At 44.0% G+C, this 24,695-nt stretch overlaps 1 protein-coding gene across 3 annotated transcripts in view; it reads right to left on the reverse strand.

Annotated features, from left to right (window-relative positions):
• The window catches only part of TTC9 (tetratricopeptide repeat domain 9), a 78,554-nt gene that overhangs the window by 28,243 nt on the left and 25,616 nt on the right, over positions 1–24,695 (reverse strand). The window contains exons 2-3 of one of the 3 annotated variants that reach the window (XM_077464620.1): positions 16,377–16,559; positions 16,119–16,203 (exon numbers count right to left, since the gene is read on the reverse strand). In XM_077464620.1, the coding sequence (XP_077320746.1) occupies positions 16,124–16,203; positions 16,377–16,559 (263 nt within the window). In that variant the 3' untranslated portion in view covers positions 16,119–16,123. The remainder of the gene's footprint in view (positions 1–16,118; positions 16,204–16,376; positions 16,560–24,695) is intronic. The other 2 variants (XM_077464618.1, XM_077464619.1) reach the window with 2 other exon arrangements.

Consider the following 24,695-nt stretch of genomic DNA (forward strand, 5'->3'; position numbering starts at 1 on the left):
CTTTCTGGGAGACTGGATGTTGTCCAGGATGCATATTTGCACATCCCCATTCTAGAACCCTTCCAAAAATATCTGATATTTGCAGTTGCCAGACTCATTTACAATTCCAGAGTCTCCCATTCAGTCTTTGTACTTCTCCCAGGGTCTTCAAGCATCTAGTCCAGCTAATGGAGCACAGGAAGATCGTATTGGAAACACTGGTGGAGTATAGATGGATAATCAATCAGAAGCCACCTTTCCCCAATCCAACAGAGGATTTACCTGGGTGCGTTATTCAACACCAAGCAGGGGACTGTGTCCCTACCTCCCCAGAAAGCAGAATTAATCACTCAGAGGATAAGGAAGTAGAAGGAGGACGTGTTTCCACCTAACAGCTTCAGACTACCTCAGCCTGCTACATCTCATGTCCTCGTGTATTCCGTTGGTGCCCTAGACGCGTTGGCACTTGAGGCACTTTCTGCTGGAGTTCCTAAGACAATGGAAGTAACACCTGCTCTCAGTCCATACACAGGACAGCTCCAATGCTTAGGAGTTTAAAATGGCGGACGAAGGAGATGCTTCTGAAACCACGTCCTTTAGGTCATGTCTGTCGGATCACAATTACTACAGACCCCAGCTCAAAAGGATGGAGAGCTCACTGCAACCAAGTAGCGGTCCAGGGAAGATGGGCATTCAGAACAGCAGGTATCATATTGAATATACTGGATATCAGGGCAGTATATCTCGAATTGATAGTCTTAGTGCCTCAGATCAAGGGCAGATCTGTTCTGATCGGAATGCACAAGGCAGCTGTTTCATACGTTCAACGCTAGGGCGGAACACACAGCAGCTCCCTGCTGAGGGAGGTGGAGCTCATCATCTGGGCAGAGAGGAACCTGAGAGACTTAAGAGTGGTCTATCTGTGGGGCGTGGCCTAGGCGTGACAGCGTGAGGAGGTATCTTCACAAGGCTCCCGGCCATCGGCTTTCCCACAGCATAATACCGCACATTACCGACACCTACCTGCCTACTTGGATACCTGGGGAACCCGACCGCCATCCACCTGCTCCAGAGACCGGCATAGATCAGTATTTACGCTCACTCCAGCAACCGCCAAGATGGTGCCAGCCCGCCATACAACCCAGGACACAGCGGAGGACCCCAGCGTGACTGATCCTCCCCTGCAGATGATGGACGACCACACCATGCCACCCTTCTCACCACCCAGTGACCTATAGCCTTGTCTCCCCAGATCACTGGCAGCCTCACCAGACAGGGAGGACACCCTGCACAGCCCAGCTCTTCCAGCTTCACCCTCAGCTCCCATCCAGCACTCTGTGTTTCAGCCCAGGGGACATGTAGGAACAGAGGCAATAACCCACGCATCAGACCAAGGTGAGTAAACTATTGTACACAGCAATCACAGGGTCTCCCTCTCCATGCCTCCTCTGAACAAAGACTGTGGGATTTCGTGCAGCAGCTACCCACAAGAACTGATTTGGAATCAATTGTTCAGAGAATGGCGATAGATTGTATCTCGCCCTTCAAGGCTATCAGACAGGATGTAGGGTTGCTGGACTCCCATGTCACTATTATGGAACAGGATCAGGTTATAATGTCTCAATCTGTGCAAATCCTGCAGACTTCCTAATCTGAACTTACTGACCAAATCATACAGCTGCATCTATTCCAGGACGACCTGGAGAATCGCAGCCGCAGGCAGAACATCAGGTTAAGGGGGGTGCCCGAAAGTGTCCCAAACCCAGAACTGCGTGCAATAGTGGTTAATATTTTTAATCGTTACCTAGACCACCCACCAGACTCTGAGATCATCATTGACAGAGTTCATAGAACCCTGGGACCACAATCGGATTCCTCTGACAGACCAAGAGACGTCCTATGCTGTTTACACTCCTTCACCCTCAAGGAGGATATATTACAGCAGGCTTGGAGGGTGGGAGTCCTGGAATTTATTGGCGCAGCTGTCCACCTCCTACCAGATGTTTCCAGAAAGACTCTCCTAATGTGACGATTTCTCAAACCTCTTCTAGATGGTCTGGGGTAGAAAAGTCTTGCGTACAAGTGGGGCCACGAGTTTCAGATCATAGTCCGCAAGAGCCCAGATACCCATCCTTTGCTTCACTATTTGGAGCTTCCAGACCTGTTTGCCTTTGCTGACATGGAACGGTTTCCGGTGCCCAATTGGCTGTTATCACCAGAGATCCACTGCACCAAGCTCCCCGGGTAGACCACGAAGAGCCTACTACAGTCGCAGAGGTCGTGAAAACCACTCAAGCGACTCCTGCTCACAACCCCTGAATGAAGAGGTGGCTGGTTGATCCTATATACGCAGACAGTGGACACGCACCTAGCTCAGTATTTCTGTTTTCTTGTTTCCTAGGTTGAATTTTGGGTCAAACAATTTTTATTGATATTTACGGATGACATGCCAGGAACAATTTGTGTAAGGCCTGCAAACTGGGGCCGTCCACCTTGCCATTCAGTTTATCCTGATCCAAGGATGAACAAAGGCCGCTCTTATGCACCAATCACCCCCACATAATCGATGGCATGTCTCCAACGTTTTTCTGACAGACCCAGTACCACGCTTGCTACCTTCAAACTTTAACCTGATCCCGTCACAGTGGTATGCGCCAAATGTCCTGCTGGAGCAATGGTCCTTAGACTATGCGTAAGAGCAATTTCTCTTTTTAGGGTTGGGCTCCTGTGCCCTGTAGCCACATATCTGGGATGTTCTGTTGACGACCACACCCGGGCTCGGAGTAAAGGATCAATGAGGAGGCTGCGGCTGCCTGATGGTGGAACCGTGGACTAATAATGTATCACTTGCAATGGAGACTTGACGTAGTAGTTATGCTATTCCCTATGACAATGCACACACATGTATGTATATGTTTGGGGATATGTATGTACTTGTGGGGGTACTTATATGTGTGCAAACGTTAGTAGGTTAATGCTCTCTTAACTAATACCTTGCCCTTGACTTATTACAGGTTTTATAATTTGTTTACAGTTTTTCCGGTACCACCTGAATGCCATGGTCCTGCCTCGGGGTGATCCTGGCTGACCCGCAGCACCTAGATTTGGACGCCATGCGGCTGGGTCGCCCAGGGGCTGGGGTGCAGGGCCTGTGCTGTCCTTAGTTACGGCTTGCTGCTAGGGCAGGTACTTTGTGATTTTGGCTCATGGCTTTATTTTTTTTTTGTTTTCTTCAAATCGGGTAACAATGGTACTTTAATTGCATGATCACAAAGGCTGTGGGGGCCTATATGGCCGGGGCCCTGGAACTCAGCTGTGCCTTACTACTCCCCGCACTAGGCACACTCTATCCAGGTGGCAGAAGCTTCTCTCTGCGGAGTCTATATTTTTGACTAGATCTCTTCTTATCTCTCATCTTCCTTTCTCTTGTATATTTTTCCCCCCCTCTTTCTCCTCTCCCTGCCCCCATCTTCCTCCGCCCTTCCTTTGCACCCGGGAGTCGACAGAAGTTGACATAAGCCAAGCCAACATGACTGTCAAGATCCTCTCATGGAACATAAAGGGGCTGAATTCCCCAGAGAAGCATACTAGTTGTCTTGCCTAGCTGTGGAGACAAAGGGCTCACATTGCATTTCTCCAAGAGACTCACTTTAGGGCAGACAAGATACACAAACTAAAGAACAAACACTTCCCAACGGCCTATCATAGTCCATCTTTATCCTCCAAATCTAAAGGGATGAGTATACTCATCTCTAAGTCCCTCCACTGGCAATTTGCTGAGTACTGTGATCAAGAGGGCAGATTCCTGCTCATGAAGGGAAAAATTTGTTCTCAGTCCATCTCCCCTTAGCAAACATCTACCTCCCAAATTAAAACCCTCTCCCCACCCTTGAGGCCTTCTTATCCACCCTCGACTCCTTCCTCAAAAAGGAACCCTTGTCTTGGGAGGAGATTTCAACTTAAAGGGGTTCTAAATAGGTTCCTTTAAGCTAGTGCATTGTTAGTTCACTTACCCTTTCCTTCGATTTCCCTTCTAAATGTTTTTTTTTCTGAATTTCTCACTTCCTGTTTCTCCTCAGTAAACTTCATACTATCATCCGAGCGGTGTTTAATCAGCCAGAGCAGCTTACTGAGGAGGAACAGGAAGTGAGACATTCAGACAAAGAAAAAAAAACATTTTAGAAGGGAAATCGAAGGAAAAAGGTAAGTGAACCAACAATGCACTAGCTTAAAGGAACCTATTTAGAAAATAAAAAACAAACCTTTACAACCCCTTTAACATTGGACTCTCATAAAGACTCCTCATCAAACTTGTCTTCCCTCCCAAGGGGAATCCGACTTCGCCTAAAAGATCTTTTACACTCACATCAACTAGTCCATATCTGGAGAATAGTCCACCCATGGGTCCTACTCCAGAAATCAACCTCTTTTTCCTAAAATACTCGACCATTCCCATGGTCACCAAGATGGATATATGTCACATAGCACTTTACAATCATGCCCCGATTCTGTTGGAACTGGCCATTTCACAAGCATCCCCCAGAACATCCACGTGATGACTTAACGAGGCTGTCAGGACCTGGACTTGAACCTGAGACCTCAGCTGTGTCTGGCAATGAATCTTCTCACTGAGCTATCTGAGATGCTGGACAGTGCCTTGTCAGATCCTTTAGACAACCCTGCTTTGTACCTCGATTTCGGCTGAACCTTAAACTCTACTCCCACGAACTTCCTGATATAAGCCATGTCTCTGCAATTCTTCCTTGCCAGAATATTGTGCTATCTCCAGCCTGTTTCTCGCTCCCGTCTTCCTTGCTGCCGTTTATATTTGCTACTGCTTGTTATCGATCCTTGGCTTGTTCCACAACTACGCTTCTGCCTGATCCCAACCTGCAACAACTCGTTACGGACCACGATTCTGTTTGATCCTTACCTGCTCATCCGCTACTGAACCCCCGGCTTGCTCACCTCCTGGTGGGGTGATCCTGAGGACCGCGACCTGGTACTAACACGCAGCTAAATCCATCTCCACCATTAGGATCTCTGGTGAAGACCGGTTAGTATTTAGACTCCGCACCTCAGGTGAGCCTGTGTCATCTGCCAGGGTGACTGCCTGTGTACCTATCCTTCTGGTTTGTGGTAGCCCTGCAACTGCTATAGCAATTGGTCTTCGAGCCTGACCCCTGATCGTGACAGAATATTCTGGCCCAACACATGGAGGTCTCTATAGCAAATGCTGTGGCTCCATTCAGGCAGCAAATTGCAGAGCTGCAGGAGTTCGGTGTCACTTACCAAGAAAAATTCTCCATACTGGAAGGCGTGGTGAAGGAGCAGCACAAAGAGATCCGTGGTCTGACAAAACAATTGCTGGATCTACGCTCTCGAGATTATACTAACGCGCATATGCCTCACCCACCCAAGTTTAATGGCGATCGCCACCATTAGAGGTTTTCTTAACCAGTGTTGCATCTATTTCCAAATGCGACCCACTGCATTCATTTCTGAAAGACAAAAGGTAATGTTTGTTATCAACCTCCTGACTGGGAAAGCTCTAGCCTGGGCCTCCCCCTATATCGAGCAAGACCGTGCCATGCTGAATAATTTCCAGACTTTCAAGGATGCGATGAATCAAGTTTTTGATGAGCCCAAGCGCTGCACTATGGCTGAAGCAAAGTTGCATAGTTTACAGCAGGGTAAAACACTCTGTTGCTAAGTACACAGCTAAAATTCAGACGTTGGATGGCAGATACCACTTAAAACCCAGCAGCGCAAAAGTCAGTTCCGCCAAGGGCTTTCTGAACAGGTAAAAGATGAGCTTGCCAGATTAGAGACTCTTAATGATCTTGAAGCCTTCACCCAACTATGTATCCGAGTTGATCAGAGGCTTACAGAAAGGAGGAAGAAGAGGCTGGGAACGTTTGGAAGTAATGGTGGCATGGGTTTAGTCAATTTGTTCAGAAGGATCCAAGAGTTACTCCAGATTCTGACACAGCTGAACCTATGCAGGTTGGTGCAATTAAGAGATCCATTTCTTTTCAGGAGAAAGAAAGAAAGACGACGTTCAGAGAACCTCTGTCTATATTGTGGAGACTCTGGGCATTACGCAGTTAACTGTCCTAACAAGGTTAGAAGAACAATTGCGGTGACTGATGTGATCCTGCCTGAACAAATCAACTCTATTACCCAGTCTATCTCCCCATTGATTCTCGAAGAAAATAAAGTAAATTCTCCACCGTCTCATTTTGTCATCCCTATTAAGATTATTTCTGAGGGCCGTGAAATCCCCTGCTCTGCTATGCTGGACTCTGGGGCTGGAGAAAACGTTATGGACAGAGTTTGCCCACCGCAATAAACATTCAACCCAGAAATACATCTGCTCCTATTGAGATGAAGACGATTGATGGTTCACCCTTATCCTCAGGACCTGTTACCCATAAAACAGTTCCTCTGGTAACCCAGTTTGAGGCTGACCATCAGCTTTCAGTTGACCACATCACTTAAATTTCCCCATCATTTTGGGCATTCATTCACAATCCCTCTATCAACTGGGGAACATGGACCATAGATTTCACATCTTCCCACTGCAAGGGACACTGTAGGGAATCTTACCAAACAAGTTCTCCGCTGGTTGAGGAATTGCAAGTTGGTGTGGTAACTACCCAGTCATATCACAACTTGCCTCCACAATACCATGCGTTCCGGGATGTTTGTGATAAGAAAAATGCAGATCAATTACCTCCTCACCGCCCATATGATTGCCCCATTGAGCTGCTCCCAGGGGCTGAAATACCTTTCAGCCACCTTTTTAATCTGTCAGAAGCTTAATTAAAAGTGCTCAGGGAGTGGCTTGATGAAAATTTAGAGAAGGGTTCCATTAGACCCTCAAAACTTGCTCTCAGGTCAGGCACCACTCTCATTAGATCGCTGGAGGATCAACCAATTATCTCACTTTCTTGGCTCACTGTCCAAACCAACCCACTTTGGCAGAAAGCTCCACTCTTTTGGAGGAACTCTGCTTGGGTGAGGGACCTATCCGAAGGTCCTTAGCAACCTCCTACAAATCTTTATTGGACCTTCATGCCAGTGAAGACCCCCCATTCTTAGCAAAATGGGAGAGAGATTTGCAAGTCATCTTCACAGAACCCCAAAAAGAATGCATACTCTTTTTCGCACAGAAATCTTCTCTGTGCAGAAAATATCAAGAGACCACATATAAAATAGTGGCGAGCTGGTACAGAACTACTTCAGTGCTGGCTAAGATATATCTTCTACAAAGTGATCTCTGTTGCCGCTGCGGCCTACACCCAGGTACATATTTTCTGGGACTGCCCTGTGCTACAAACTTTTTGGCAGCTGGTGCTTAAACTCGTACAGAAGCTCACAGACATTTCCCTTCAGGATAACCCAGCAGCGGTTCTCCTTAACCTTACTCCCCTGTCAAGGAAACATTACCACAAATCCCTCCTCAAGCATCTCCTTAATGTTGCTTGGGCCAGCATCTCACCTCTTTGGAAGCAACAGTCTGCGCCAACGGTAGCCCAATGGTTCGCAAGAGTGAAGGACATTGAGCAAATGGAAGATCTGACCTCTGCTTTGCGAGATATGTTCCTCTGACTTAAGTCCAGATGGTATCATTGGAACCTTTTTTGCTTCTCCTTTTTTGCTTCTCTGACGAATTACATCAATACACGACAGGATCCACTGTCTAGGATCCCCATCGACAGTTCAGCATTACCGATCTTGGCTCCGCGGGGGCAACTGCCCCTCCCCTCCCGCCTCCCCCTGGAATTTTTTTCCTCTCCCTCTCTCTCCCCCTTGTCTTCTCTTCCTTTCCCCTTCCAATTTTCTCTTTCAATAAAATAAAAAATAGACAAAGAGTGATGGGCACAGATGTTTATGTTTACGCTATATTAGACTTCAGCGAGTGGTATGAGTCAGACTGAATGACGACCTTCACTCACATACAACTGTTTTGTTTGATTGTTATACTTGATGTGCTCATTACAATCTATATGCAACGCAAAGTTGTTTTTGTTTTTATGTTTGTATCTGTATCATATCTTTAAAAAAAAAAATAAAAAATAAAAATAAAGGATCTTCCAGGTCACCTGAACAGAAAAGCCGATCTCCTATCCCGGAGATTCTTAGAGCCCGAGTGGTCCCTACACCCAAGAATATTCAGTTGGGTAGTACACAGGTGGGGCCTTCCCAAACTGGACCTATTTGCATCAATAGTCAATATGAAACTACCAATGTTTATCTCACGTCTGCCTCTCCCTCGGGCAGAAACAATGGATGCCCTGTCAAGTCCCTGGCCATACAGCCTAGCTTATGCCTTCCCTCCACGCCCTTTTATCTCGAGACTCCTCTCCAAATTAGCGACAGACAAGACAGTCCTACCATATTGGCCAAGGCATCCATGGTTCTCAATGGCAATGTGTCTGAGCATCAATCCTCCAGTGAGGATACCTTCAATATAATTTCTCCCGTCACAAGGGCATCACACTCATCCCCAGAAACTGAACCTCCACGTCTGGATATTAAGCGGAAGAGGTTCCAGTCTCTGGGTTGCTCTGCAACCGTCATCTCAATTCAAGGCACGCAAACCTTCCACAGATACCATGTACAACAGAGTCTGTAACAAATTCCGGTTCTTCGCCACTGGCAAAAGCTTCAACTCCAATAAGCCCACCCCTGGATGTCCTCCAAGCAGGTCTAGATTTGGGATTAGGGCCAAGTACCTTAAAAGTACAAGTGGCAGCCATTTCTGCCACAACCGGCAGCAGACCCACTAGTGGTGCAATTTTTTAAAGTAGTCAGGAAGATACGTCCGCCTATCAGACAGTCCTTCCACTCCTGGGACCTCTCCATTGTCCTGGAAGCCTTATCTGAAACTGTTCGCTCCTTCAGAAACTATTTCATTATGGAACCTAACCCTGAAACTATCCTTTTTAAATTGCAGTAACATCCGGCAGAAGGGTATCAGAGCTTCAAGCCTTAGGAGCAGATGACAACAACATCATCTTCTACCCAGACAGGGTAGAACTCAGGACAGTTGTGGATTTGTCCCTAAAGCATCTTTCTCCACTAGTCTATCGGAGCCCTGGACCCTACCAGCCTTTTCTAACCAGGATGCGGAGTCTCTTTGCGAACTTAACATAGCAGCCATTCTGAAACACTACCTCCGTGTCACGGCCACCTTCAGCAGCTCACCCAAATTATTTGTTATCCCTTGGGGAAAAAATAAGGGCAAAGAGGCAATGACTAGGACAATTGCATCATGAATAACAAAAGCGATCCAAAAGGCGTATGGGGCAAGAGGTCTGGAACGACCTACTTCAATTCAAGCTCATTCCACCAGGTCGGTTTCTGCCTTGTGGGCAGCAAGGGCGAAGGTGTCGGTTGAAACCATCTGCAGGGCATCATCATTGTCATCTCAGCACACATTTATGAAAAACATTACAGAGTAGACCCAGGGGCTCTCTCATCTGTTGAATTCAGCAGATAAGCCATCAAGACGGCATTATCATCTAAAACTAAACAATAGTCTCTTCTAAATAAAAAAAAAAAATTCTAAGCATGATCCCACCTGTCTAGCTAGTTGTCATGGGTATGCAGCCATGGAGGAACCAGGAAAACATTGTAGAAAACTGTATCATACTTACTGTCATTTTCTTTTCCTGGTGCTTATCCATGGCAACATACACACCCACCCACGGTATGCTATATCACTTAAGAATGCTGGGGTGGGGGGGGGGGGGGGGGGGGTCTCTGACTCCCTCTTTTAAAGATATTCACTGATCCTGAGGGAGGAACCAAGGCAGAGTTTGTCACAGGTAAGCTGCCATGGATAGGCACCAGGAAAAGAAAATTACGGTAAGTATGACACAATTTTCAGTTTTTTTCCTGTCTGTGTCCCCATTAAAGTGGAGTTCCACCCATGGCATGTAATTGTTTGGGGGGGGGATACCCTCTTTTTAGGGGCATCCAGCTCCCACTTCCTCCTCTGACTTCAAGGAGCCGGAAGGAAATTCACCCCCCCCCCCCCATGCAATCTTCTGGGACACGTCGCAGGTCCCAGAAGACTGCCTGGCCAATCACAGTGTGCTGCTCAGCACAGCTCGCACATGCACAGTGCGTGCACGGGTGTGAAGCCACAGCTGGGCACCCACAGTCACAATGCCGGTGCCAAAAAGAGGATTGGGAGAGGAGTACTGCTTCATTCACCCACGTCGCTGGACCGTGGGACAGGTGAGTGTTCAATTATTAAAAGTCAGTAGCTAAACTTTTTGTAGCTGCTGACTTTCATATGGGTGGAAGCTTTAAGGAGATTTACCCTCTCTATTTGTCCAGTTTACCATTATCATTAAAAGTGAAAGTAAAAGAAATAAAAAAGAAGTGTCCTCAAAAAAGTAATGGAGGGGAAATATTAGTTATGTTGACCCGGGTGTCCCCAAGGAATTCCCTTAAATTGCAGAGATTTAGCTATGGGACAGGAAGTGAAGGTAGATATCCCCAATAGGACAAAGATGGTAAAACTAAACCTTGCAGGGTTTACAACCTCCATTACTCTTTCCTAAATAAAATAAAATAAAAACGTTTTGCCTATAGTTCTACTTTAAAGTGACCCTGCCCCTTTGTCCATTCTGGGTAAAGCAACTGGGTCTCTTTAAAAAAAATGCCTCCAACCAGTTTTAAACACATAACATCCAGTGCTTTCAGGAATGGAGGAGTATGTGACCCCCTCCCACGAATCCATGTGCTTGGCCGAAACATGGCCAAAAGGAGGCAACGTCATCACTTCCTGCAAGCTCCAAAAGCTGGTATTTTTGAAAGGCTGTGATGGGGGAAGGAGCAATGAAGTAGAGCTGTATAGGTGACCATGTCTGGGTCTACTGGTGGGCTTTTATTGAGACTGTCATTTGCCCTAAGTGGACAAGGTGATATGTTCTTTTAAAAGCCCAACTCCAAACAAAAAAAACAACAACTTTTGCAGTCCCGAATACTGTAAAAGGTTACATTTTCATTACTTATAGGGGGTAGAGGAACAGGCATTAATAAATACTTAACCTAACCTCTGCTTTGGATGGCACTGCCCTCTTCTCCCCAAAGCTCTGGTCTGTGAGTGGTCCCTTGGTGCCCTCATATACAGGGCTAATAACACTGCACTGTACATGGTGGGGGTGAAGGTGCAACCACGGCCATCAGTAGCTTAAGCTGACTATAGATGGATCAAAATTCAGCTGGTTTAGCAAGACCTGAATGAATTTCAATCCATTTATAGTCATTCCTGCGCGACAGATGTTGATCTAATGATTGACTTCTGTTGTAAAAACTTTCATTTGGTCAGATGCTGCAGCACTGATCAGTTTATTCTGACAGTGAAGGAGTCCCCACTGTCAATACAATAAACACAGTGGGAAGGATTCCTCTATTCACCTTGCCAAAAAAAAAAAAAAAAAACACACAAGTCATCCATGGCCAGCCTCAGAATGGAGCCGACGGGGGACAAGTCTCACCACTGGAGTGAGGGATTATTTCAGGAAGTATCTCTTTATTCCAGCACCTCTTGACTGAATAAGCATTTAACCCTTGCAGTGTGTGGAGGGCCCCACTGTAAGAGTATATATTTTTTTCTAATTCTTGCAGTTGAGGTTAACCGGTTCCCGCCCGACCCATTGTACAATGACAGCCGATTGGGACCTTTCTTGTATGTTACGCAAAGTTCTCTCATTCTTGTCGTGTAGTATGGCGATTGGTGGGGGGCTGTGTCCCTTGGACATATTGCATTACCGATTATGGTAAAGAGCTAATGAGATACCATGTGATCAGCTGTGTCCAATCACAGCTGATCACATGTAAATGCCTGTTATCGTCATTTCCATTCCTCATCGCTGTCATGGTCTGGAGGAACAGAAAGCCAATCAGTGTTCATCAGTGCAGCATATTATTTCCCATCAGTGCCTCTATCAGTTCTTCTTCATCACTGCCCATCAGTGAAGACTATCATTGTCTATTAGTGCTCCCTCATCAGCACACATCAGTGAAGTATAAAAATGACTTATTTGCAAAAATGTATACCAGAAATAGAGAACAGGGTTTTTTTCTTAAATTTTCAGATTTTTTATTTTTTTTTGCTAAACAAAGTCTTAGTGGTGATTAAACACCAGCAAAAGAAAGCTCTGTCTCAAACAAAAAAGGTAAATGTCATACAGGTACAGTGTCACAAGGTGTGAGCGCTGAAAGCTGAAAACTGGCCTAGGCAGCAAGGGGGTAAAAGTGTCCGGGATTGAGGTGGTTAAATAAATACTGCCTTTATTATTAGTAGTTAGATGAAGATCAGCTCACAATGTCGGAGCCATTCATGCAGAATGCTGACAATTCCTGAGGGTTGACAAACTGTTTCTCACAACTGTGTTCTGTGTGGTTTTATAGCTCTCAGTACTGCAATTAACTTACAAGGTGTGCTCACTTCAGAGGAGGGAAGAATTACAAGTGGAGTGGCAAGATCATCATTACCCAAATAATTATAGTAACACACTACTTTTATTGTTAACCACTCAAAATTCCCTGTCATTCTGGTGACATGCCCTCTGTAAGAAGTATTCGTCTTCTATTAAAACTCCTTAGCCATGAAAATAACTTAAAGTGGTGTTGCCACCAAAAAAATAAAAGCTGCTTAAAATTCGTAAAAAAAATAAAAAAAAAATAATTGGCAAAAAAAAATTTTTTTACTCACCTCTAAATACCGGTTGCTAGGGGGTCCCTCGTAATCTGCCTTCTTCATTGCCCGGGCTGGTGACATCACTTCCCCTCACGCCGCACATTCACCTGGGACCTGTCATGTGTCCCAGGTGACTGTACGGCGTATCACGGCGCCCTGCGCCACTCGCGCATGCGCAGTGGGTGCCCGGCTGTGAAGCCACAGCCGGGTGCCCACAGTATGCATGACGGCGCCGCGAGTGAAGCGGGGAGCGAGGGGGGGGGCTTCGTTCCCCCGCATCGCTGGACCCTGGGGCAGGTAAGTGTCCGATTATTAAAAGCCAGCAGCTGCAGTATTTGTAGCTGCTGACTTTTAATTTTTTTTTTTTTTTTTAGGGGGTACCCCACTTTAAGTACCGTTAATTAGTGCACCATTTCATATGTTATTGGCATCAATGGATTAAAAGCCAGCTAAACCAGGAACTGTTTAAGATAACAGTCTATTTGTTTCCCAATTCACTACATTCTTGCAAAAGAAGAAACAGGCAAAACATTCTGGATAGAGTGAGGGCGATACATTTTCATTGCTGCTTGTGTTGCCATTGGAGGGATCCCCCCCCCCCCCCCCCCCATTTCCTGTCCTGAAGACAGAACAGGAAGTAGGTAGATATCACCCAAAAATGTTACTGGCAGAAACAGAAAAACCAATTATACCTGCATTTCTACATCAATGTGAGGCTTCTTTTTTTTCTTGTTTTTTTTTTTTACACAAGCTGTGGCAGTAATGGCCTGCTTGTAAAGTTTATTCTTGCGGTATGTATTGGTGCTTTGTATGGTCAGTTCAGTGAACTCCAGACATTGTTTGTTTCTGTACATTTCTGGGTTCATGCTTGCGGTCATGGTGCCAGGAATCAGGTGAGCAGGAGAATGTGGATTTTGAAATGTAGCACAGAGGTGACATTCAAACTACTTATGATTCAGTAACGCGGACATGACCGTACACATGGGCGACTACATTGCTGAATGGGTAAGGGGGGGGGGGGTTGTAGTTGAAGTTCATCCTCCTAAAAGTGAAATGATGACATTATCAGATCAATTTAGGAGGTCCTACAGAGGCTCTCTCTCTCTCTCTCTCTGGAGAGGGCCTATACATAAAAGGTCACATAGGGAGCATATAAGCCTACTTTTAACAGTAACAGCTACATTATAAACTGGGTAAAGGCAAACAAACTAATATAAAAATAAAGAAATAAAAAAAAGTGAGAAAGCTGGGTTTTTCTTCCACTAAAATTGAGCATTATATTGTTACTAAGCCCAGGACCCTGCATTCACTATATGTGGTCTCCCACAGTACACAGAATATGGATATACAATTATTTCTGTAGATATAAACTGCTAAATACATTTTCTCCTCAGCAGTATATAGCAGTCTTGTGACTTATAAAAGTGCCCAGCCAAGAACTAGTTAAAACACTTAAGAGGAGTTTTCATTCTCCTCCTACTGTCCTATTAAGCTGCATGACCCCTGATTTTGGATAGTGCACATGCTACTAAACTGAGCATGTGCAGAGTGCCTCCTAGGGCTCTGCTCTATCAGCAGATGGATTGGGGACAGTAAAAAGGGGAGGATCAGAGAAGACCGTATAAAACAGTATTTTTACACAATGAGGAGGACTAACCCCTTAGGTTCCACAGTATATATAACAAGCATGCTTTATTGTATATAAAGACTGATTTTACGGTGTTGGGGGGGGTTAGTAACACTTTAAAGTCTTCTTTAAGTGCAGTTTGCTGTTTCAAAGTCTTTACCCACATATACATAGATGCACATATATAACGTATGCACAATACAAATATAATATGAACAATATCCACTAACCCTATTATGCTCTACTCATTACAAAAAAAAAAAAAAAAAAAAAAAAAAAAAACACATCAGATTTGGGCATAAATGCAATTTAAGTTTCCTTAACGTTAACGTAAGTATGTGCAAATATATTGTGGTAAAATTTACTTTATTAGGCAAACAAGTTTACCTAGTAAACCTGACAAGTACACTAATTAGTTAACATATAGCTGTCCATACACCATTAGATTAAATTTTTTTCTCTGCAGTCCCGAGAAATGAATCCCCCTGCTAGGACATTGTATTCCATCAGCTGGCAGGGGTGGCTTTCAAAATACCCAGACAGTTATATCTGATCAGATGCAGCCGCTCTCTGACCATTTTCTGCATGTCTGCTTTGATTTTTCAAATTGAGTGATGTGGTGCGGGTGTGCGCAGACTGGGCCACTCACTAAGACCCCTTTCACACTGAGGCGTTTTTCAGGCGCTTTAGCGTTAAAAAAATCCCAACGTGAAAGCCCGAGTGCTTTCACACTGAGGCGCTGCGCTGGCAGGGCATCAAAAAAGTCCTGCAAGCAGCTTGTCTGCAGTGCTGCAAAGAAGCTGCTTGCAGGACTTTGACGCCTTGCCGGCGCAGCATCTCAGTGTAAAAGCACTTGGGCTTTCACATTGGGATTACAGATGAGGCTTCTTTCAGGCGCTTTACGCGCACTTTTAACGCTAAAGCACCTGAAAAACGCACCAGTGTGAAAGGCGTCTAAGCAAATTTCAAAGTGTATAACCAGCTTTAGGCCCCTTTCACAGAGACGGACCGTTCAGGTCCGCCTGTCAGTTTTTTTAGGCGGACCTGAATGGATGCTCCATGAAGGTCTATGGAGCGACGGATGTCAGCGATGACCATGTCCGCTGACATCCGATCCGTTCCAATCCGTTAAAATCAGACGTATGGTGATACGTTCTCATCCGTCCTGGCGGATCAGATGAGATCTGATGAAAACAGACATGCTGTCCGTTTTTGTCCGATCCCTCCATAGGAATCAGTGGCGCTCTGACAGGCCTCTCCCCGCCCAGTGAGCAGAGACGGACCTGTCATCTGACTGGCTCAGTGGAGATCAACGGCTGAGCTGGAGGACTCCGCTGACTGGATTTGCCTTGTGTGAATGAGGCCTAAGTTGTGGTCCCTTTGTGAAGAAATTAAGAAAAAAATAAAAAATAAAAATGGAAAATTCTAGTAACCCCAGCAGCTCTAGTAGGAGGTTTGCTCCTATTGGCGCTATACATTATAGGTTTTCATGTGTACAGCATCATTTTGTGGCTGAACAGAGGTATTATTTAAAAAAAAAACTCTATATCTTTTATCATTCAAATGCAATCCCTGAGCTCTAGTCAATAAACTCAATTGAGGCCAAGACTTTATCAATATGTGCCAGACAGTAGAAAATGTCCTTAGTATCTTCTACCCCAGTGATCAGACTACGACACAAACACCACAGCATGTCACAAGGTGAGAGGATGCAGCAGAAGTTGATCTGTGTCAGACATTTGTGAATACAGGGAAGAACTGTAAAGGCACCAGGATTACTGTACATACTTGAGTCATTTCTGAGTTGGAATCTCAGTCCAGTAAGTAGATACTGACCCTGGATGATGCCTGAACAAAGATGGCTTCCTATAAACTGAAAAGCAGATGGAAGGCATTAACAGAGGGATAACTGATCTCTGTGGGAGGTAATAAATACAAGTATTAATTGTACGTATTACTTATGTAATCTGATGGGACCACTTTAATGTCAAAATGGCAGAACTCCCCCTACGTACACCTATGTTTATCCCCAGAATAAAAGGTTACCTGTTGGCTGTCGACTCTTGGCTTCCTTCAAGTAGTAGAGTGCTTTGTCATAATCTCCCAGGTGGTAAAAGGCTACTCCAGATCTGTACAAGGCCTTGAAGTTCTCTCCTTCCTTCTTGAGGACCTTCAGACAATATTCTTTCACCCGTTCATAGTTCACCAGCTCCGCTTGAAGAAGGCATGCTGTGGGAAAATGGCGAGACATTTAACTCAAAATACCTGGTAAGATGAAAAATAGCCTACTTGTACATAACCGTACATTTAAAGTGCGACTTGTACAGTGTATATGGTTCCTCCAAGGCCGGGATCTCCAAACTACGTCCCTCCAGTTGTTGCGGAACTACACATCCCATAAGGCATTGTAAAACTCTTACATTCACAGATGTGAATTGTTGTCCCTGAATAACTGGAGGGCCATAGATTGGAGACCCCCACTCCAAGGGGAAGAATATACTGACTTTCCATCTTGGGGAACCATACAGAGACATTACACTCAAAATACCTATAAATGAATAGCATACTTGTACATAACAGTGTAACCTGTACAGTGTGTATAATCCCTCAAAGGCAGTGGTTCTCAACCTCACTGGTGCTGTGACCCCTTGATAAAATTTCCCAAGTTTTGGGGACCCCCCTAACAATAAAATGATTTTCATAGCGTGGGTTGACAGCACCCAAGACAGGACAAGTAATTTGCACCCTGTTATGGTACGTTTTTAGGATGCACAAATCTTTTGTTCTTCTTTCTTTCCCTTATCTCTCTCTATTCCAATTTCTTCTTTTTTTCTCCCCATCTCTCTCTAGCAGCTTTTCTTGTTTTCTCTTACTCAATCTCTCTTTTTCTTTGTTTCTCCTCCTCTTTTCCTCTCCCTTCCATGTATTCTATATTTTTATTTCTTCTCTTATACCTTGGTGGGGGAATGGGATGAGTGGTAATGCTGGGGGGGGGGGAGGGGGAGTTCTAATCAGTCAACTTAGGAGCTCTTGATCAAGGTCATGAAGGTCATGTGCTGATCTGAAAACTGTAGTGGGGACTTTTAATGGCAGCTATAAATCACGGGTAGTGTTACTTACAGTGAACCCGGATCACCTTGTGGCATCTCATAGCAGTGACACCTATAGTCAGGAGATGAGGTCTCCTCCAGCCACTCCCACTTCACATTCCTCACCAGTCAGCTGACCTCAAGTCTCTGCCCCCCAGCCATGCCGTGAACTGCATGGGTGGCTGCAAAGAGGTCGAGTGGGCGGCCGCGGGCTCCAGGGAGAGCCCTTCTGGACTGCCGCAAAAAGGCTGCGAGAGTGCTGCGGGCTTCAGGAACAACCCCTGCCAAAAATTGTCATTCGACACCCGAGGGGATCCCGAAGGGAAAGAAGAAAAGGCTAATGGAGAAGGATTGGGCAGGAGCTGAGGTGGAAATGAGAATGCACCAATTTCCCCATCTTGGGGGGAACCGTACAACAGAGATGTGAAAAAGGAGAGATGAAAGCTAATGGAAGTAGACACAGCAAGAATTTAATGAGGGATTGGAGAAGAAGGCCAGAAATGTGAATATCATCCATGTAATGTCAGGCGACACTTCAGTTGTGCTCAGAAATCTAACATGTCTATGGCAGGCGACCCTCACATTAACATAGAATGGTATGACATTTAATTCACATGCAGTGGCAGCTGGTATTCTATTATTGGGGGGGGGGGTGTTCGGTCAGTCAGTCAAACCCCCCCCCCCCCCATTGCTCAAAAAAAAAAAAAAAAACCCAGTCTCTCAGCAGACAAAACCCCATCCCCTGCCCCCCATCGCTCGCCTGTCTGCTCCCTTCCATTTACCCCATCCAGACCATGGGTAGCTTTGCCAGCTTCCCCCTGCCTCTCCTGCTCAGCACCTCCCCCAGCTCCCAGCCAATAAGATTGCTTACCCCAGCTAATCAGATCTTAAAGTGGATGTAAACCCAATGTCATCCTTTCTAAACTACTGCTATAGGGGTTATCTATGAGGATATACATGCTTCCTACATTTATCTTTACCTGTCAAATGTCTCCCCTCCGAAAAACTGCAGATTCTGTGGGTGGGTCTGTTCTCTGGAGCTCAGTGGGTGGACTCATGATGTCAGTAGACTCCCCGCCCACCTCTACACTCCCCTTGTCAATATGCATTTTTTCCTGTCTATTTCTTACACTGAACCTCTGCCATGATCTCTAACATCCAGTGAAAAGACAGGAAAGTAACCACATGACTTCAGCATGTCCAATTATGCGGAGGTGGAGAACATCCAATCCTGGCAGAGCAGAAGAAAAGAGTGGGAGGGAATGAAAAAATAATGCATTTCTCTTAGGCTAGTGCACGAGATATGTAAATCACCTGTCACTCACAGCAAGGGGGAGGATTTGACAAAGTTTTTCTCTGTTTGTCAAGATTTATCTCATTGAACATTAAAAGAGGATTGCTCAGAGCTGGATTAACTCTTTGTGGCAAAACTGGGCTCAAATGATAGAAAATCTTATACTCTACATTATGACATAAAAAAAAAAAAATAATAATTATATATATATATATATATATATATATATATATATATATATATATATATTTGGAGTTTACATCCACTTTAATACCCGCTTCCTGATTGGCCAGGAGAAGCAGAACGACAATAGCGAATATTAAATTTGCTATTGTCATACAAACCAATTAGAGCCTCAGGCTCCAAATTACGCGTTTATAAAAAACAAAACAAAAAAAAAACAAAAAAAAAACACACACACACACATTGAAATCCATGCGTCTGGCTCCCGGCATGGAGATTTGGGGCCCTGCACCCCCAATGGAGCAGCCGCCACTGTTCACATGCTTGTGTCTGCCCCAGGCTCACGTTTGAAAATTCTTATGTATGCAGTGAAATAGGAGGGGGAAAAAACTGTTGAAAAAGATTTGAGAGAGCAGGGATCCAATGAGGACAATGGAGTGAGTAGGGGGAGAAAGGGCCACACAGACAGAGAGTGCAAAGGAAAGTTGTGGTATGTGAATACAATAAAACACAATAGGCGATGAGCACAGCTTCTCTAGGCCCGTTTTAGAGCGCCTATTCAACCAAACATGCAAATCATGATGCAATATGCCTGTTCCTGTCAACAGTTTTATATACAGCATGAACAATATGTAAATTTTAGAATACATAAATGTTTGCGTGTTTCTCGAATGAGGCGTATGTTAGAAATCGGGCACATGGTAAGTTTTATTAAGTGTGCTGTCACCCCATAATAGAACTTAGGTCAAATCGATACAAAGCCTGAAGTAGGGTATAAATATATTATAATAATAATATAATAATTATAATCTAATAATATATTATAGAAATATAAGAATAATGCCGAATTCGGAAGCAATACACAAAATTTAGGGCTTTAGACTTTTTCATGAAAATATTCCCAGCCCATATTTAACATTAGCGGTTATTTTTTTCTTACATTTTGCTAAATTATTAGGCATATGGTCCTCCAGTCCATGTGCAGTTTCTCCACCTGCTTGTTATATAACAAAGCAATTTTTAGAGCAAGCACTTTGTAATAACATATGTGCACGAGAATCATCCGCATCTGTTTACTTTCTCGTCCCATTAGTAATCACAGAGTTGTGCAAACATTCCATACCACCTAATACAAAGTGCAACATTGTCTTTACAAACACAGCGACCAAAAAGAGATTGCCTCACTAGGATTTCCAAAGGGGCAATAAATGTTCACTACTCAAAAGGACTTTAAAACTACTGTACTTCTATATAATTTGTGTGTTGGTCATAAAACTAGAAGTGTCTGTGCAGAAGATGGGAATATATAAAAAGGCAAAATATAATGGTTTGGGGTCAATGTTATATGTATTTTTAAAGAGAGGTTTTATGCCTGGTTTGTACTATTTATATAAAATAAAATATAATATAATATACATCTAATAAAGGGTATCCCTATGGCACAGTAGTAACAGAACATTAATGATTTTCTAGAGTCTCATTCACACTACTGTGCTGCGCTAGCGCACCTGCATTAATGCATGTTAATGTGCGTTGCATTAAGGCACCCATTTGAATGGGCTGTCTAAAAGAAGCAAAAAAGCACATGTAGTTTTTTTTTTTAACAGTACACTTTAAAACTGTGAATAGGCCTTAAAGAAAGAGCAAAGTAGTGTCTGATCACCTTCAAACTCTCTTGTTATATTTAAAACTTTATACAGAAACATTTTAAAATGTATGTCAAACCAAAATAGGTTTTCTATTTTTGGTTAAGTGGGAAAGGATTAGATAACCGTCATGTTTTTCCCATGGAGAGATTTACCAAAACGTTCTGTCCTGCTGACAGTTTCACCATACAAAAAAAAAAAAAAATAAACACTGAGAAAGGTTTAAAAGTTTTTCTCTTTTCTGTATTGCTGGTGGTGAGTTCCACTTACAGGAAGTTAGGGGAAATCTTTAACTGAACCATGAACAGGAATAAAAAAAAACTTAAGGGTTCTAACCTTTTCCCACTCTATCCAAAACGTAAGAAAAAAACTTTTTGGCTGGATCTACACTTTAAAAGTAGGAGTAAACTCCCTTTGTTGGTTTTTACCTATAGGTAAGCCTTTCATAAGGCTTACCTATAGGTACAGTAAATATCCATTAAACGTGCACCGTTTAAGAGATAGTTACTTTAGAAGCAGCCGGGGAGGTTACCGGGGCATTCGCTCTAAAGGAATGGCATACCCAATGTGCCATAAACAGTGATGTCATTGCAGCTGAGTCATTCATATGGCCGAAGCCTGTGAACTCGGAAGACTGGCTGTTGAAGTTAACTACTGCTTTAAAAAGAGAAGTATGGGAATATTTTATTTCTTTTAATCACAATTACCAAGGTGGATGCAGCATCAGTCCAATGTTACATCTGTCCCCCACTGACTCTAAATCTGAGAACCAAGCAATGAAAACAACCGACGGCTCGGTTCTCACAGCTCCCTGTCCACTGACAGTCAGCGGCTCGCAACCCCCACCCGGTTTACTGGAGCGTTGGGCTGTGGAGGGAACAGAAACGGCCGGCTCAGGCTCTCAACGGCTCTCTGAGAGGCTGAGCCAGGTACCGGTCCAGGCATGTGGGTGAATCCCAAATTCATTGTGTCAATCTTGAACCGGCAATGTGAGGTCAGCTGACAACAGATCACAAGAGTGCAAAAAAAGATGGCCCAGACCATAAAAATAAAATAAAAAAAAATGTACGTAAAACAAGTTCTCTTTAAATACAACTACCATATTTATCTGCATATAAAACACACACTTCCCCCCCCTTAAAATCAGGGGAAAATCATGGGTGCGTGTTATACGCCAATCCCCTGCTGTTAGCGGAGGAGTGAGCGCCACCGATATCTATACATAGCCAAGTGTACTCTGCTATACTCGGCTAGTTCCTCTCACAGTCACGCCCAGTCCTGCCCTATGATGGACATAACACAGGGACTGGGCGAGACTGAGTGGAGCTATCCGAGCCTAGCCAAGAACACTTGGCTATGTATGTATATGGGCACCATTCGGCTCCGCCCACAGACACGCCCAGTCTTGCCATTGGACTTGTGTTATGTCCATCATAGGGCGTGACTGGGAGAGGAGCTGAGAAGAGCCGAGATACACAGAGCTGGTCCTGTGTATCTTGGCGGCGCCATTTTCAAACTGCAGCCTGGGCAAGGCTGCAGGTGGACACCCTCAAGGCTGCAGGTGGACACCGACAAGGCTGCAGGTGGACACCGACAAGGCTGCAGGTGGACACCGACAAGGCTGCAGGTGGACACCGACAAGGCTGCAGGTGGACACCGACAAGTGGACGCTGTGCAAGGCTACAGATGGACGCTGATGAGGCTGCATTGATGGGCATTTAAATGTTTTTTTTCCCATAAAAAGTTTTTTTCATTAAAATTCCCTCCTAAACTTGGGGTGCGTGTTATATGCCAGCGTGTGTTATACGCCGATAAATATGGTATTTAAAAGCTCAGCCATAAATATGTATTATACAAAGCTGAACCACCCTTTTGCAAAAGTCTAACAGGCACATAGAGAGTCGAGATGGTATTCAGATATTTAGCAATGTTCTGACCAGTAAAATATTTCAACTAAAGCGGTCTAAAACACTAATGTGCATCAAGTAATGTTATGAAACACATATTCCAGAAGACACTTTTTTTTCTAACTCATGGAGTAAGGACAACGGAATATTTACATTTACAATATTTAAATATCAATGATCAGCATCAAAAACCCTTATTAGGTTAAATTTGTTCAGCACTATGGGCTGACTAACCTGTTGCAGGTGGGAACACCAACAGCCAGAAAAAAACATTTGGTATCCTTGTTCTCACATGTATTGACAGTTGTCTAAAGCTTAATTGCCAAACCAAATCTGTAGGGTCTTTATGACATTAGATATAGAATGCCTTGAACTAATCTGCAAGGCCAACAGCAGGGCTTCAGCAATGTCTTAATTGTGGACTGCTCACCTCTATAAATGTATAACCCTATTTTTCCTACACTAGATTCTTAGCTATTGTCTACTACACCAAAGACACATTTCTGCGTTTGGTTTCAAAATAAACCTCTTGTGAAGGGCAGGGTGGTGTCATCACTGCTGACCACTACTCAAAGCGGTAGTAAATTCAGCTTTGTGATTTTCACCTAGAGGCATGCCTATAATAAGGCTTACCTCTAGGTAAAGTGAACATCGCCTAAAACGGGCACCGTTTAGGAGACATTCACGTTACATACAGCCGATGAAATCACCGGCAAATGAGCTCTGAAGGTCTGACATACCATACCGGACCTCCAGAGCACCGTGCCGGAACCGAGGGCTCCAGCGCACATGAATGGGAGTGAAGCCCACTCAAACAGCCAGGAGTCCGCAAACCCAAAAGGAGGACTGGGGAAACAGGTCAGCCCGCTAGCACATTATGCCATTGTCTTACAGGGAAGTTTTGTTTTTATTGCTACGGTTTACAATGGCTTTAAAAGTAATCGTCCCTCCACTGTCATGCTTACCTTCATGCTTTTGATACTTGGGGTCACTGGTTTTGATCGAGTATGTGTATCAGAAGTTTTTACTGCACTGGCTGCATGTTGGTTTAATGAATGTATATCTCCATTTTAAATACAAGATTTAATTCTAAGAAAACAGAAGAATCTACAGAAGAGCAATCAAAATGCCTTTACTATATTAACGCTCTACTATCCCTCCAGGACCTTGCGTGCAGTTAGTGGCTGAACTTTGCAGATGAGTAACAAACTGCTTTAAAATGAAAACGCAGTGCTGTTCAATGAGCTTTTAAGTGTGATACAGCTTTGCAAACTCAATCTGGAATTAAAGAGTATAATAGGATAACTAGCATTACCTAAAGGATTAGACACTGCACTTGGATTGTGATCATTTTATCTCATTTGCCATAGAAAGCAGTGTGAGGTCCATCTCACTGGGCTTATATAAAGCTTCAAAGCATGTTTCCTTTTTTAGAATAATCCCACAAGTAAAAATAATGAATAAATTCAATTTAGAATAGGAAGTTGTTTATTCATTTTTGTTGGCTTTATGCCATTTTTTTCATGTTGTCATGCGTGGAATGCACCCATTGGAGAGCTACAACTGAACACGCCAGTTTTTACTTTCGTATGGATTATAGTATATTTTAAGAAGGTCAGGGTAATTCTGTTATGCTCTTAATTAAATAATTTCTCTATACACGGGTTTTATTAGATACTGACCTCTGACTTAATTTGTTTAATGTTTGTTCCAGGTCAGCTTCTCAAAGTCTGGAAGCCATAGACAACTAGGAAGCTAGCATTTTTTTTTTTTAAAAGGACAGCAATTGCACTCTACTTTTTGCTTTTAGTATCGGTTGCCTTTATAAAAGTTAGGAACACGTACTTCTATTAGCAAAAAAGGTACAAAAGTACCAAAATAAAAAAATAGAATCTGGGATTGATCACACCCTGACACCAGATCATTGTTTCATTAAAGTACAACTAAATGCTCCTCTAGTACAAACTCAACAAGTACAAAATACAGTTACTATGTGAAGCACAAGTTACACCCTGTAGCCGTTTGGTGGACTCTCCATTCCTATAACCGATGGTCACAAATTGAGAAATTATGGTTGGCCCCCGTCCATCCAAATTCCATTCTATGGAGCTCTGATGTAGTGTCTGGCGGTATACAGCTACAAGGGCCAATGGCGCTTCTGCACATGCTCTATGGCGGCACGCAAACATTTACATACCCACTTGCCACCACCTCCTCCACATACATTATATATATATATATAAAAA

The sequence above is a fragment of the Lithobates pipiens genome, unplaced genomic scaffold (genome assembly GCF_037356315.1).
Source record: "Lithobates pipiens isolate NorthernLeopardFrog02 unplaced genomic scaffold, aLitPip1_a1.2 Scaffold_30, whole genome shotgun sequence".
NCBI classification, from domain to species: Eukaryota; Metazoa; Chordata; class Amphibia; order Anura; family Ranidae; genus Lithobates; species Lithobates pipiens.